The sequence below is a fragment of the Mustela lutreola genome, chromosome 7 (assembly GCF_030435805.1).
Source record: "Mustela lutreola isolate mMusLut2 chromosome 7, mMusLut2.pri, whole genome shotgun sequence".
Taxonomy (NCBI): domain Eukaryota; kingdom Metazoa; phylum Chordata; class Mammalia; order Carnivora; family Mustelidae; genus Mustela; species Mustela lutreola.
In genome coordinates, this window is record NC_081296.1 from 41,995,674 (window position 1) to 42,011,991 (window position 16,318).

General features: G+C 37.1%; 1 protein-coding gene across 1 annotated transcript in view; it reads left to right on the top strand.

The window, feature by feature from the left end:
- Window positions 1-16,318, top strand: part of UNC13C (unc-13 homolog C) — a 574,360-nt gene that overhangs the window by 197,941 nt on the left and 360,101 nt on the right. The window contains exons 4-6 of the mRNA XM_059180554.1: window positions 208-286; window positions 1,563-1,568; window positions 2,686-2,757. Of these exons, the coding sequence (XP_059036537.1) occupies window positions 208-286; window positions 1,563-1,568; window positions 2,686-2,757 (157 nt within the window). The remainder of the gene's footprint in view (window positions 1-207; window positions 287-1,562; window positions 1,569-2,685; window positions 2,758-16,318) is intronic.

Consider the following 16,318-nt stretch of genomic DNA (forward strand, 5'->3'; position numbering starts at 1 on the left):
GTGAGCACTTTGGTAGCTGGAGTCTTTCTCCTTTTCCCTGGGTGAAGTCTTAGAGGCTGAATCGTTCTTATTTTGTGAACCAATTGAAAAGCATGGTATACATTTCATCTTTTTCACAGCCTTTTTACCATGAATGGGGGATTTTTTTTTTTTTTTCCTTAAATGAAGTATGTTTCCCATTGGAATCATTCCTGTTTTTCCTTTCAGGGCTGGCCGAGGACTTTATGGCATTGACAGTATGCCAGATCTCCGCAGGAAAAAAACTTTGCCTATTGTGCGAGATGTGGTAAGTCACTCCTGTTTCATTCTCTGATTGCATGTGTCCCCATTTTCTTCATTAGCTGTCATTTTGGCCTTCTCATTAAGTGCCTTGCCTGTATTTCATAGAATAAAATATATAAGATGCTGGATTCTACCAAGTATTGCATTTATCATTTCTTTAAAATCTTTTAGATGAATGAGATAACTCCAACCTTCTGACAGCTTTTTTTTTTTTTTAAGCTTTCCTTCCCACCCATCCACACCCCCAGTGTGGGACTTGAACTTATGACCCCAAAATCAAGAGTTGCATGCTCTACCTACAGAGCCAGACAGATGTGCCTTGACAGTTTTTTATATTGGTTGAAATTACAAACTGAGTTAAAATGACACTGTAATTGAGCAGAAAGTCACACAGCATGCCAAGTGAGCTGCTGCAGCTGGGCTTTGATATGTACAATGTTGCAGCAGATAACATTAACCAATTCTTTATTTTCTTAAAATCTAGTCACATTAATAAGTGATTCCACTGTCTAAGGAAATCTATGGCTCCCAAGTTATTTAAAACTTTATAAAGCCAGAACATAACTTTCAATGACTCAAACTCTCCTATAACAAAATACACAGGGACCACATGAAGATGCAAAGAATATAATGGTGTGCATTAGATTCTAAAAACAAATCACCTACCAGCATGTTTTTTATTATCTCAGTTGTCTTCACATTTTTTTCTGGAAGCATATTCTTAGTAGTTTATGACATAAAAATTTGTTTTATCCAAGAGAAATAGAAATTTCCCTTTTGCAACATTGTATACAATTTCTTTTTTTTTTTTTTTTTTTTTTTAAAGATTTTATTTATTTATTTGACAGAGAGAGATTACAAGTAGTCAGAGAGGCAGGCAGAGAGAGAGAGGAGGAAGCAGGCTCCCTGCCGAGCAGAGAGCCCGATGCGGGACTCGATCCCAGGACCCTGAGATCATGACCTGAGCCAAAGGCAGCGGCTTAACCCACTGAGCCACCCAGGCACCCCCATGTATACAATTTCTTATATCAGCAATTTTTAATTTTGCTATGAAAACCATCATGTGAAAACCATCACTTTGGCTTTAAATTAGGAAAGGTAAAATCTTGATTGGAAAGATACTGAAAAGCATGATGTGTCTGTATAGCTCATATTTCTGTCACTATAGTGCAAACATTATTTTAAAGTGTTAAGTTTATTTTAACATCATTATGCTCTTCTCACATTTCTTATTTCTAATTTTTTTATGCTTTGTTTCTTCTGACACTTGGAATATTCAGGCTATGGTAAGTGATTTTCAATTTAATATTTTTCATACTTAATATACACTGCACTTATTCTTGGGATAAAAGAGGACAAGATGGGGAAATAAAAAAAAAAAGAGAGAGATAGGAATAAGAAATTTAGTTTCTCCAAGTATTTAACCTCTAGTTCAATTCTGAAAGATACACCAAATTATATATCCAACAGGTGTCAAAACAGACTAAAATAGAATACAGACATAATTTTAAAGATAATAGTTGTCAGAGTTGGAAGATCATCTTGGGTAAGTCATTGGAGAGGTAATCCCTATATAGGTTTACATAGTCAGGGTGGAGATGAGTGGACAGTGACTTTCTCACTCAGCACTGTACTGAAGTTTTATCTAAGTTTATGGCTTTGTCCTCCATGGAGATAGATTTAAGACTGGGTACAGAATACCATTATGACTTCCATTTGCTCCAGTGGAATAACATACTGAACATTCCCATGTAAAACTTCTGACTCTAAAGTTCTTGACAGCACTGCTGAGTGCATTATATCACACACATTTCAGGTAAGAGCAACATAATGGTTCTATTTTATGGTGGGGGAACTAAAGGGACTTTTAATTAAAATCACTGTATTTAGCAGCATTGCATTAAGAAAACCAATCTGGGTATAATGCTTTTCAGTTGATAAAGTGAACACTTAGAAAAAATATCCTGGTTAGAGATGAAAGAATGTTCTGGGGGATTGTGAACAATTCAAGAATCATCTAACCTCAGTGTTGTGCTTCATGGCCATGACACAGAGCCTGCGGCCATGTTTTATGAAGGAATGTGATCATGATCACCTTGGGAAAACCAAAGTTACAGAAGCCTCCTGTTAGCCTGGAAACTTGGAGCTGCCTTTCTGGGCCTCAGTTTTGTCATCTGCAAAGTGTAGAGGTTGGGTTCAACAATAGAAAGGGACCTTTTCAGCTTTGATGTTCCACGATTCCATATTCTGGATGAACTTGCCGACTCTTCAAAATGGCAGGTCCCTATTGGCTAAAACATGAGCAATGATCATCTGTATTCTTAACTTTTTCACATGCTGCTGAGCTGTGTGTTCATGGCAGCCACATCGTGTGCCAATAACTCCTAATTCTGTTTATTTTAGACTCTGGCTGCCCGGAAATCTGGACTCTCCCTGGCTATGGTGATTAGGACATCACTAAACAATGAGGAACTGGTAGGTGCAGAGTCAATTACTATGTATTGATCATAGTCCAGTGGAGAGTGATTCTAATCAAGCCACTCAGTCGTGATGTTGATCCCCAAATTCCAGAAATAACTGGGAACATGGGGAAAGTCTGACCTTAAACAAATTTCCTCAGGACCTCAGCTTCACTATTGTACAGATGATCCTCTGCTGATGCAATATCCGTGTGCCTATCCATCTTTACAAATGCTAGTCCATCCTCACACATTTTATCTGTAATTCTCCCCCTGAGAAAAGTCCTACTATGTGTTCATAAGGTTCAAGTTTTGCCTCCTTTCCGGGGCTGACCCCAGATGTCTTCCTCCTCTTCTGACTGAATTTTAAGTTTCTTCCTCTGTGCTCTTCTAGCCTTTTATCATGACCTCCATCGTGTAGTATGACATGAATGAAGGTTGCTTGGGGCGAGTCCCATCTGTACAGTTAAAACTAGCATTGTTCTACTTGACAAATTTTCTAATTTCTCTGAATCTGATTTCTCTCATCTGTCTAGTGAGGTCATAGACAAATTATGAAGGGAGGGGAAATGTGTTTAACACCGGCATAGCTTAGAGTATAGTAGAAAAGAATAAATGCAAGGTGCTGGTTTTATTATTTTTGTAAGCAGTCAATTTTGTTATTTTGCATAAACCTTTCCTTTAGAGGCTGATATTCTTAAGTGTAACACCATATCTTGTTTGTTTTTCTTCGTAAATACTTTGATCCCTCTGCTTAGTCTGATGTGAGGTAGATACTTTGAAAGAACCAACATGATTAGAAAATACAAGTAGGCTGCAGATATCTAGGTCAGGGATTCTTAAATTTGGTTCATTACAATCACCTGTGAGAGCTCTAAACCATGCAGATGCCTGGGTCTCACTCCTAGTGATTATGATTTAATTGGCTTCAGATGTAGTCTGGGTACAAGGGTTTAAAAAAAAAAAGTTATCAGGCAATTCTAATATGCAGTGGATATTGTGCCCTGGTAACTCCTTCCTTCCCAGCCACTCTACTGGGCTACAAATAGAGACAAGTTATGTGTCCTCCCTTAGGAGAACTCATATATACTCTACCTCTCCCAATTTTAGTGGCTTTATCTTTCCTGTAGAATAAAAATTTGCCAGTAATAATACTTGCATTAAATTTCCATACATTTGGCATTTAACACCATTATTTATATGTATGTTTCATATTTTCTTCTTCGTGTCATTGTCTTCTTCCACCCAAAACCAAACCTTTCCTAGGTCTCTGTTAGCAAATTCCCCCAACTCCTCATGCACATCCATGCTACAGTATATGCCCATCTGAATGTCTAGGTGCTACAGCAAGTTAAAACTTTTCCTGTTGTACCCAAGGATTAAAAAATGTGGCTTCTTTCCCAAGGGTCTTATCCTTATCTAGTAGCTTTACGATGCTATGTACTATTTGAGTAAAGCTTGGATACAAGAGAAATTAAACATCCTCTGGCGTGTGAGAAACCCCCATAATGCTTGCCTATTCTTGAAGTATTTCGTCTTTTCTTTTGAGGGAGTAATCAAGGTTGAGGGTTTTTATGATTAAACTCCTCTACTACTCCTTTTGAAAAAAAAAAAATTAAAATCGGTGTTTGGTCTGAGCCACAAATACTCATTCCACTGAAAAGTTAATAGGAACAAGATGGAAAGAAGAATGCTACTCCATTTTCTGAGGCCCTGAACAGGGAGCATACTCTTTCTTTATGGTTAAATTAGTTATCGATCTACTTTTCATCCACTTAAAAATACATAGTATTTCTTTAGTTTCAGAAGACCTGTGTAAGACTTTTCTGTGTGGGTGTTGGGTGGATAAATGGAGTTTCAATTCCCTCTAAAACTCATAAAGCCCATTTCTCCAGGGCCCATGTTCAAAAAGTAAACGAAAGATGACTTCTGCACAACGGGCATATTAAATGTCACTGTTGACAAGCGGTCACATTAAGTCATTACATGGACAACTACGCAAATGCTGAAGCAAATAATGTCCACTTTTCCATGCTGGAAGTCTTCCCAGGCACCCTCAATGTGAAAGCATGAAATGTGTGTCTTTATATGAAGGAAAACGGCTTGGTCATGTGGAAAATATCAAATGGTAGCAGATCTATTTTAATTAAAGAGATATATGGTAAAATGTCCAGTCAGCTCTTGCACAGCAGGGCAGGGCTCTAAAGTCTGATGTAAGGTGACCGTGGGCTAGCAGACACCGCCTCCAATGATGCTCTGTGAGCAGTGGGGGAAGCATGCCAGGTAGCCCAGACATCACCACTTTCACCTCACCCACCGGGAGCTACTGGGGCTGATTGGAAATCTCAGTCTAAAGAGCCCCTAAGGACCATAGTTTCTGAACATTTCTATCTGGCCTAATAGCTCAGGAAGGGGTAATGATCTAGTCCCCATATAATAGTAGTCTTCCTGACACTGTACTACCCAGCTTTGGGCTTGTTGTCACAGAGTGATAGTTTCCTACGTGTAGCCCCCAACAGAGGGGGCAATCCAAGTAGAACTGTTTAGTAAGTCAGATATAAACTAAGTGTGTACTGTGTCAGGCATTGTTTCAGATTCTGGAAATGAGACCTTGAACAACCCTGCTATAAATCCCTGCCATCATGAAGCTTGTAATATGGTCATAGGGGAGCTGAGCTAATGTTTTGCATGCCGTATTGTTACAGGTCGTAATGGAAGCTTCTAATGTGGGAGTATTTAAACTGACAGTGTCAGATGAAGGTTATGGGAAACTCCAGTAGAGTGAGGAATGCAAATCACCAAGACTGAAAGGGATTCTAGAACCCCATTTATTCTATATAGTTAATTTATATGTAACTACCACGAGGGGCTGGTCTAAGGGCTTGCTTCCAGGAAGTGTCAATTCTCAATCAAGTTTAGTTTGTCAAGCAGAGTAGAGGTCCTCCTTCCAGTAACGAGATCAGGATCAGGCCTGATGAAAGGGACTTACAAGAACTATGTAGGGGAATCATTAGATCAGACCTGGGCCCTGTTCCTAGCATAATCCTAGAAAGGTGATCTGGAAATAGGAAGCAGGTCAGCACACCTGTCTTGTGCCTGGGGTTCGGTCAGGAAGCTGCAGGCTCACAATATGCAGGTAGTCTGGACGTCTCATCAGGAGCGAGAACTATGTCAAACCACATAACTGAAAGTTAAAGTGATAAGGGCCTGAATCTGAATTTTGGCTCTACCTCTTACTACCTTTGAGAAGTCATTTCCTTTCAATACTTTTTGCATCCCCGAGACTTGTCCATCTCATCTGTAAAATGAAAGTAATAATGCTTATCTCAGTCTGTGAGAATCAAAAAGGAATGTGTCTCCCCAAACAGAGCAGGTAGTAGTCGAGAGAAGTTGGGGGAGGGAGTCGCAATGGGGTATCCAGAGTGGGGACTGAGTCCAGGGCCTCCCTGCCCTCTTCACCGCTGAGGGTCAGCTTCCAGTGTGTACTGGTGGGGGATCCTTCTATCCACACATTTAAATACTGTTGTCTTGCTTGCGAGTATTGTTCTTGGTCCTGTTTCTATCCTCCTTCAAGAGCACAGTCTGTCTCTTGAGATAGATGTAGGCCCAGCTTCACTGTTGACTAGTTATGGGAACTTGGGCAAGTTACTGAAACTCTTGGCCTTGTAATTATGTAAGATTTTGAACCCCTGGCCTATGGTTTCCTGTGTCTTTGAGCAATTTTGGCATCAGTTAACTAGTTAAAATAAGTTGGGAAACTTTACTTTTTATCACTTCACTGGAACAATTTGTGTAAAATAAATTGTTGCTATGCCTTGAAAGATGAGTAAACTTACCTCGAAAACCATCTTGTAATTTTTTTGAGGGTGTTTATTTGGCTACCCTCAAATAATTCAATGATCCCATACATGTTCTTTAAACATTTGTTTTTGAGTCAATTTTGATCATTTGTATTTTTTCCAGAACATTGTTTTCTTTTCCTAAAATTTCAAATTCCAACAAATTGTTCATGATTTAAGAGTTTGTGCTGTTTTCATCTTATTTGTCTGTTGGTCTTTCTTTCTTTCTCTCTTCTGGTCAGTACTCCAAGAGATGTCTCTGGTGTTTGTTGACTCCATATTGTTTTCTATTTTATTTCTTTTCTTATTTATATTCATCTTCTGTTCTCTTTGTATTTACCCTGAAGATACTTTTCTAATATACTGAGTTGAATATATAGTTCACTAATGTTTATTAATTATTGCATATACACAAAAGAATATTTTACAACATAAGAAACAATGCATATACCTGTGTATCTGTAACAGCTTTTCCTCTTTGAAAGAGGAAAATAATGATTTAATAAATTTTGCAATTATTATTTTGACTCCTCAATTTAGAGTGTTTATTCTCCCAAAGACAAACCATGTGACCTTTATTGTTGTTCCTACCTTGTATTCAAAGCACATAGACTGTATATTCAGTGATTAGCATTTAATTGACCATTTTATGGCTTCCATAATCAGTTTTGTAGATATACTATAGGAGCATTTTTTGTTGGGTACATAAGTTTTGGGACTTCTATATTCCCAATAAATTTTTTCTTTCAACTTTGCTAATAATTTCATTAATTTCTTAAATGGCTTTTTTTTAAACTTTTTTTTTTTTAAGATTTTATCTATTTATTTGACAGAGATCACAAGTAGGCAGAGAGGCAGGCAGAGAGAGAGGAAGGGAAGCAGGCTCCCTGCTGAGCAGAGAGCGGGACTCTATCCCAGGACCCTGGGATCATGACCTGAGTTGAAGGCAGAGCCTTTAACCCACTGAGCCACGCAGGTGCCCTTAAATGGTTTTTCTTTAAAATATTTTCTCTATGTTACTAATACTGCTCTACCAAATTAATAAGGTCAATGTTTCCTTGATAGAACTTTCTCTGGCCCCTTCTTTAATTCTTAATGTGTTTTATGTGTATCTTACATAGCTTTTTTTTTTTTTTCTTCTCCCCAGAGAGGGAGAGGAGGTGAAAATGGGAGAGGGAGAGAAAAATCCCAAGCAGGCTCCATGCCCAGTACAGAGCCCAACCTGGACCTAGATCTCACAGCCCTGAGATCTTGACCTGAGCCAAAATCAAGAGTCACCCACTTCACAAACCAAACCACCCTGACACCCTGTGTATCTCACATAGTTTAACTTTATTTATTTTTTAATATTTTACTTATTTATTTGAGAGAGATGTGAGAGCAACCAAGCACGAGCAGGGGGAGGTGCAGAGGCAGAGGGAGAAACAGACTTGGAGCAGGACCTGGGGATAATGACCTGAGCCCAAGGCAGACGCTCAACCCACTGAACCACCCAGGCATCCCTCTCATATAGCTTAATTTCACATTCAGTCTGAGAATTTGCCTTTTTACATGTGAATTCAATCAATTTATACTTCCCAAAATGCATTTGAGCTTAGTTCTCTTACTTTTTAAAAGTCCTTCTTCCTTTCTTTTACAAGGTTCATTCATGCAGATTGAGTTTTATGTTCCCTCTTCTTCAACAAATGGATTAAACTGATCCATACTGTTGATTTTAATGTGGATGTTCCCTAAATGTTTACTGAAAATACACCTTCTTTTACCGAAGTATAATTAACATCGTTATATTAGTTTCAGGTGTCTAGCACGGATTTGATAATTCTATGCATTATTCAGTACTTACCATGCTAAGTGCAGTCTCCATCTGTTCCCAAACATGTTATTGCAATTTATTGAATATATTCCCTATGCTATATTTTTTTAAATCTCTGATATATTTATTGTAAACTGGAAGTTTGTATTTCTTAATACCCTTAATCTGTTTCACCCATCCCTCCACTCACTTCCACTCTAGCAGTCACCATTTTATTCTCTTTAAGGGTCTTGTTTGTTTGAATGTTTATTTGTTTTTCATTATTGTTTTTTTTTTTTTAAGTTTCTGTTTAAATTCCAGTTAACTTGCAGTATGACTTTGGTTTCAGGTGTACAATACAACGATTTAACACGTCCATGCAACACCCACTGCTCATTGCAGCAGCTGCCCTCCTTAATCCCTGTCACCTGTTTCCTCCTTCCCCTGCACCCCCCACCCCCACCCTCTGGTAACTATCAGTTTGTTCTCTATGGTCAATATTCTGTCTCTTGGTTTGTCTCTCTTTGTTTGTTCCTCTGCTTGCTTATTCTACATATGAGTGAAATTGTATGCTATTTGTCTTTCTTCAACTTATTTCACTTAGCATAATGATGTTTAAGTCCTTTCTTTTGTCACAGTTGGCTAGATCTCATTCTTTTTTATGGACAAGTAATATTCCATTGTGTGTGTGTGTGTGTGTGTACCACTCCTTCTTTGTCCAGTCATCTATGGACGGACACATGGGTTGCTTTCATATCTTGACTATTTAAATAATGCTACAATAAGTATAAGGATGCATATATCTTTTCCCAATTAGCGTTCTCACTTTCTTTGTGTAAGCACTCAATAGTGGAATGACTGGATTGTATGGTACTCTTATTTTTAATTTTTTGAGGAAATTCCATACTGTGTGCACAGTAGCTGCACCAACTTACATTTCTACTAATAGCGAATGAATAATGGTTCCCTTTCCCCAGATCCTTACCAGCACTTGTTATTTCTTGTTTTTGATACTAGCCATTTTGACTGGTGGAAGTGATATCTCAATGTAGTTTAGATTAGTATTCCCTGATGGCTTGCGATGTTGGACATCTTTTCATGTGTCTCTTGGCCATCTATCTATATGTCTTTGGGAAAAAAATGTCTATTTAGATTCTTGGCTTATTAAATTTTATTTTATTAAAATTTTTATTTTATTTATTAAATTTTGTTTTATTATTTTTTAAAGATTTTATTTATTTATTTGACAGAGATCACAAATAGGGAAAGAGGCAGGCAGAGAGAGAGGTGGAAACAGGTTCCCTGCTGAGCAGAGAGCCCAATACAGGACTCGATTCCAGACCCCAGGATCATGACCTGAGCTGAAGGCAGAGGCTTTAACCTACTGAGCCACCCAGGTGTCCCTAGTGTTGACATTTTAACAATATTCTTCTAACAGAGCATGATATACCTTTCCATACCTTGCATCACCTTCAATTTCTTTCAACAACATCTTAACAGTTTTCAGAATATAGGCTTTTCACCTTCTTGGTTAAATTTATTCTTAGGTATTTTATTATTTCTGGTACAGTTGTTTTCTTAGTTGTTTTCTTGGTATTGTTTTCTTAGTTTCTCTTTTTGCTACTTCATTATTAGTGTATAGAAACATAGCAAAGTTCTGTTTATTAATTTTGTATCCTGTAACTTTTGCCAAATGATCAGTGCTAATAGTTTTGTGGTGGAGATGTTAGGGTTTTCTATATGCAGTATCATGGTATCTATAAACAGTGACAGTCTTATTTCTTCCTTACCAATCTGGATGCTTTTTATTTCTTTCTTTTCTTTTGTCTGATTGCTGCAGCTAAACCTTCCCGTACTATGTTGAATAAATGTGGCAAGAGTGGACCTCCTTGTTTTGTTCCTGATTTTAGAGGAAATGCTTTCAGTTTTCCACCATGGAGTATTATGTTAGCTGTGGGTTTTTCATATATGGCCTTTATTATATTGAGGTATGTTAAACCCACTTTGTTGAGAGTTTTTATCGTGAATGGATTTTATATTTTGTCAAATGCTTTTTATGCATCTGTTAAAATGATTACATGTATTTTTATTATTCCTCTTGTTAATGGGATGTATCACATTGATTTGTGAATATTAAACAACCCTTGCATCCCTGGAGTAAATCATACTTGACCACTTGACCATGGGGCATGATTTTTAAAGACTGTATGTTGAATTCAGTTCACTAAGATTTTGTTGAGGCCTTTATGTTCATGGGAGATACTGACCTGCAATGCCCTTTTTTTAAAACTTTAGAGTTAATAATTCTGTCCTGAAGGAGAAAAACATGATCTAAAAATGCCCACATCAAGTAAAAGGCAAATCTAAATATCATGTCTGAAAATGGTTTCAAAACGTCAAGTTTGTAGCCCATGGAGTCTAACTGGATCCCAAACACAACCTTTGGGTGTCCACAGAATCAGCTTTCACAATTCGGGCAGTAAGTTCCTTTTCATCCCACAGGCACCTGGAGAATCTGTTCCTTTTGGGCTCTTTTACCTATTAAAATTTTTTTCAATACTTCTGTAGTAGACTATATCAACTTAGTCTGCTGTGTTGCCAGATCAGATTTCCAACATGTAAAATAAATATATTAGTACTGCAAGAGTACTCTTGGTGGGATCAGTGAGATAAGAAATGGAAAGCAATTCAACCATTTTTGACACATAATTATGTAATAAATATTATTGTTTTTATTATTAACTACATCTACTACAACTTTCCATGTCTCCATGACTGGCTTTGCTTTGTTACACAAGAGGACAGTGAAGAGGACAGTGAGGGATAGTCACCCCCTTCCCTCTCTTACTTTTACAGAATCCTAACCCTTCTTTCTAATCTTTCATGACCTTTCTCAGATTTGTAAAAACTCTAACTTGACCCTAAGTGGTAAAATAAACAAACAAACTTTTCACATGAAAATGACAGAAGTTTCCTTTCAGTGAAAGAATTCATATTATTTTTGGTCTCTTATATTTAATAAATTATTCAAATCCTACCTCCATTATTTACATATACTTTTTTACTGAAGTATAATTGATATATAACATCTAAGTTTCAGGTGTTCAATATAAAGATTCAATATTTGTATATATGATGAGATAATCATCACAGGAAGTCTAGTTAATGTCCATCACCATACATGGTTATGTGTTTTTTCTTTCTTGTGATGAGAACTTTTAGGATCGCCACATTTCAAATGTGTAATACAGTGTTATTAACTATAGTCACCATAAGTATATTATAATCCCATAGCTTACTTATTTTACAACTGAAAGTTTGTACCTTTTGACCTCCTTCACGAATTTTCCTCACCCACCATCCCCTACCTCTGGCTACCACCAGTCCGTTCTCTGGATCGATGAGCTTCATGTTTTGTTTTTGTTTTTGTTTTTGCTTTTGTTTTTGTTTTTTGTTTTTTGTTTTTTGTTTTTCCCAGATTCTCCATGTAAATAAGATCATACATTATTTGTCTTCCTCTGACTTAGTTCACTTAGCATTATGCTCTCAAGATCCATCCATATTATTGCATCTGGAAAGATTGTATTCTTTTACAGCCAAATAATGTTGTATTACACACACACACACACACACACACAAACACACACACACCACATTTTTTTGTATCCATTGAACAACATTGAGGTTGTTTCTATGTCTTGACTATTATAAATAATGGTACTGTGAACATGGAAGTATAAGTCATTTTCCAAATTAATGTTTTTGTTTTCTTTGGATAAATACTCAGAAGTGGAATTTCTGGGTGATTTGGTAGTGAGGTTTTTAATTTTTTGAAGTGACTCCATATTGTTTTCCATTTACATTCCCACCAACATTGTAGAAGTTTTCCCTTTTCTCCACATCCTTGCCAACACTTATTATTGTTATGGTTTTGATGATAGCCCTTCTGACAGTTGTGAGGAGTGATCACTTGGTTTTGATTTGCATTTCTCTGATGATGGATTATGGTGAACAGCTTTTCATGTGCCTTGTAGCCACACCTATAACTTTTTTTCGGACAATGTCTACACAGATCCTCTGCCCATTTTTAAATCATGTTGTTTGTTTTCTAGCTATAGAGTTCTAAGAATTCTTGATATATTTTAGGTAGTAGTCTCTTGCCAGATATATGGTTGGCAAATATATTCTTTCACTCAGCACGCTAGCTTTTCATTTTGTTGGTTCATTTTACTGTGCAGAAGTTTTGTTTGGTTTGGTTTGGTTTTTTAAGGATTTTATTTGTTTATTTGACAGAGATCACAAGTAGGCAGAGAGGCAGGCAGAGAGAGAGGTGGAAGCAGGCTCTCCACTGAGCAGAGAGCCTGATGCGAGGCTCGATCCCAGGACCCTGAGACCATGACCTGAGCTGAAGACAGAGGTTTAACCCACTGAGTCACCCAGGCACCCAACTGTGCAGAAGTTTTTTAGTTGGATGTAGTCCCACTTATTTATTTTTTGTTTTCATTTCTTTTGCTTTTTGTGACAAATCTAAAAAAAATCATCACCAAGACCCATCTCAAGGACCTTACCACCTAGGTTTTCTTCTAGGAGTCTATGGTTTCAGTTCTTATATTCAAGCCTTTAGTTAATTTCTTATTAATTTTTTTTTGTGTGGTAAAAGATCATGGTCTAGTGTGATTCCTTTGCATGTAGCTGTTCATTTTCCCCTAACACAAGAAGAGAGACTCTTTTCCCCCATTGTATCTTGTTGGCTCCTTTATCATAAATCAATATGTGTGATTTTGTTTCTGGACTCTGTTTTGTTCTGATGCTCTAGTGTCTTTTTTTATGCCATACAATACTGTTGAGATTCTTATATCTTTGTAATATCGTTTGAAATCAGGGAATGTGATGCCTGCAGTTTTCGTCCACAAGATTGCTTTGTCTATTTGGAATTTTGTGGTTCCACATGAATTTTAAGGTTGCTCCTTCTATTTCTGTGAAAATTGATATTGGAATTTTCATAAGGAATGAACTGAATCTAGATACCGCTTTGGAGAGTATGAATATTTTAATGATACTCCTCTGAACCATGAGCATGGCATAACTTTCATTTATTTGTGTCTTCTCCAATTTCTTTCATTAATATCTTAAACTTTTCAGAGTATGGATCCTCATCTAATTGACTAAATTTATTCCTAGATATTTTATTCTTTTTTAAAGATTTTATTTATTCATTAGAAAGAGAGAGAGAGAGCAAGAGCAGGGAAAAGGCAGAGGCAGAGGGGGAGCGAGAAGCAGGCTCCCCTGAGCCAGGAGCCTGACATGGGACTCTATCCCAGGACCCTGGGATCATGACCTGAGCTGAAGGCAGACCCTTAACCATCTAAGCCACCCAGGCACACCCCCCTATTTTATCCTTTTTGATACAAGTTTAAATTAAATTTCTTAATTTCTCCGATAATTTGTTATTTATGTATTGAAATGTACCACATCTTTGTGTATTGATTTTGTATCCCACAAATTTACTGAGTTAATTTTTTTATTGTTTTTTTTTTTTTGGTGGAGTCTTTAGAAATTTATATACACATTTTCTTTTTTTTTAAATATTTTATTTATTTGTTTGACAGAGAGACAGAGGTCACAAGTAGGCAGAGAGGCAGGCAGAGAGAGGGGGGGGGAAGCAGGCTCCCTGCTGAGCAGAGAGCCAGATCTGGGCCTCAGTCCCAGGACCCTGAGATCATGACCTGGGCCAAAGGCAGAGGCTTTAACCCACTGAGCCACCCAGGCGCCCTATATACACATTTTCATTTAAAGTTTGAATTGGAGAACAAGTGTCACATACAGTACATGATAAATCTATCCTAATTTGTTTCCAGAACATGTTTTCTATCCTAACAAGCATACTCTATATTGCACTCTTCTTGAATTACTGAATCATCTTCTTTACCATTATTCACTCTCTCTATTTGGACTTACTGAGCAAGTTACTTAGGTCAGTAATAATTTGTGCTTGTTAACAAACTGTATAAGTAAAAACAAAGTACTCAGGCTCTTCCAAAGATAGGCAAATAATTTTTGGTCTCTGTTTACGTTTTCAGATACAATATTTTACCTGAATAACTTTAGCTTTTACAGTCTTATGTGATGATTACTCTCATGAGCAAATTGGACCTGAAATTAAGCTCTTTTTTTTTTAAGATTTATATATTTATTTTAGAGAGCACTCAAGTGGGGGCAGGGGGAGGAGGAGAGGAAGACAGGTAAAGGTTGGGGAGAGAGATGCAGACTCACTGCTGAGTGGGTAGCCTGATGTGGCGCTTGATCTCACAAGATCGTGACCTGACCTGAAATCAGGAGTTGGGTGTTCATCTCACTGAGCCACTCCGGTGCCCCAAACTCAAACTGTTTTATACTCAAGGACTTATTATACCATTGCTCTGTCTTGGTGTTTGTAACAAATTTCAAAGGTCACATTCTACCCAATCTTTGTTCTGCAGATCTTTCTGATGCTTTTGTCCAGAAATAATGCAAAATGATACCTACAGGATGGTAAAGAGATTTTTTTAAACAGATATTATTTATTTATTTATCTATCTGTTGAGTGTGTGAGCATGGGAAGAGGCACAGGGAGAGGGAGAGAGAATCTCAAGCAAGCTCCCTGCTGAGCTCAGAGCCTGACACAGGCCTTGATCTCATGGCCCTGAGATCATGACCTGATGCTGAACCAGCTGAGCCCCCCAGATACTCCTAGGTTCTTTGTTTGTTTTTTCTAAAAAGTGCATGTCAAGGTACATGAAAAATGCTTCAAAACAAGAAGCATGTTTTTTTCTTGTTATCAAAATATGTGTGTGTGTGTGTGTGTGTGTGTGTGTGTTTTTTTTAGTATGGGAAAGTCATAGTTCACATAATCCCACCAGGAAAAATCAGAGGATGATGAGAAAAATGCAGCTTCATTAGTTGTGCACTGGTTAACATAGTAGAGGAAAAATAGAAAAGATATATGGCAAATGGAGGTAAACATGCTTTGTTCCTGTTGTATTAAGAGTTAGTTGATTAGGGGCACCTGGGTGGCTCAGAGTTAAGACTCTGCCCTCAGCTCCAGTCATGATCTCAGGGTCCTGGGATTGAGCCGTGCATCAGGCTCTCTGCTCCTCGGGGAGCCTGCTTCCTCCTCTATCTCTGCCTGCCTCTCTGCCTACTTGTGATCTCTCTGTCAAATAAATAAATAAATAAATAAAATATTTAAAAAAAAAAGAGTTGATTGGAATATTGATGGTCTAAAAATACTAGTCATCACCTTTGGCAAGAAGCCTTGTTGTTTTATTTTGGGGACTCATTTTAATTTTCTTATATAGTTATGAACAGAAAAGGCATTCACTTTTTTTCCTGTGTCCTTATTGTTCAAAAAGTAACATATTAGAACTTTTCAGCTTAGATTCCAGTTTCTTAGAAGAGAAATTATTAACAAAATGTTCAGAATATGAGCATCTTACCTTTTGTAATCTATAAGCTGTACTTTGCTAAAGAGGCTTATCAGAGTCAAAGCATTCCTTAACCTCATTTCTACAGATAAAAGTGTCTCCACAAAATAAAATTTGACTTCTTTTTTCTGCAATCACTTCAGTAATGTAAAACTGATGTTTTATCAGTTTTATTCCTAATTGTGTTGTCTTATATTCTGTTCATAAATAAACAAAAATCACAAAAGAACCATGGCTAACTTTGAGAAATTAAATTGAGTAATTTTATAAAAATTTTAGTGCAATTTTTGTTGTATAAATTAATTTTACAGTGAGCATGCATTTTATTATAATTAGAAAATACATAATAGAGAGGAAAATGACATATGAAATTTTTGTTTGCTTTGTTTTGTTCTCATTTTGAGTGGGAAAAAGACAAGATTATTTTTTGCCAATAAGAATTATTTCATTTTGCAAGTCACTTCCGTGAAGTGTTGAGCATGA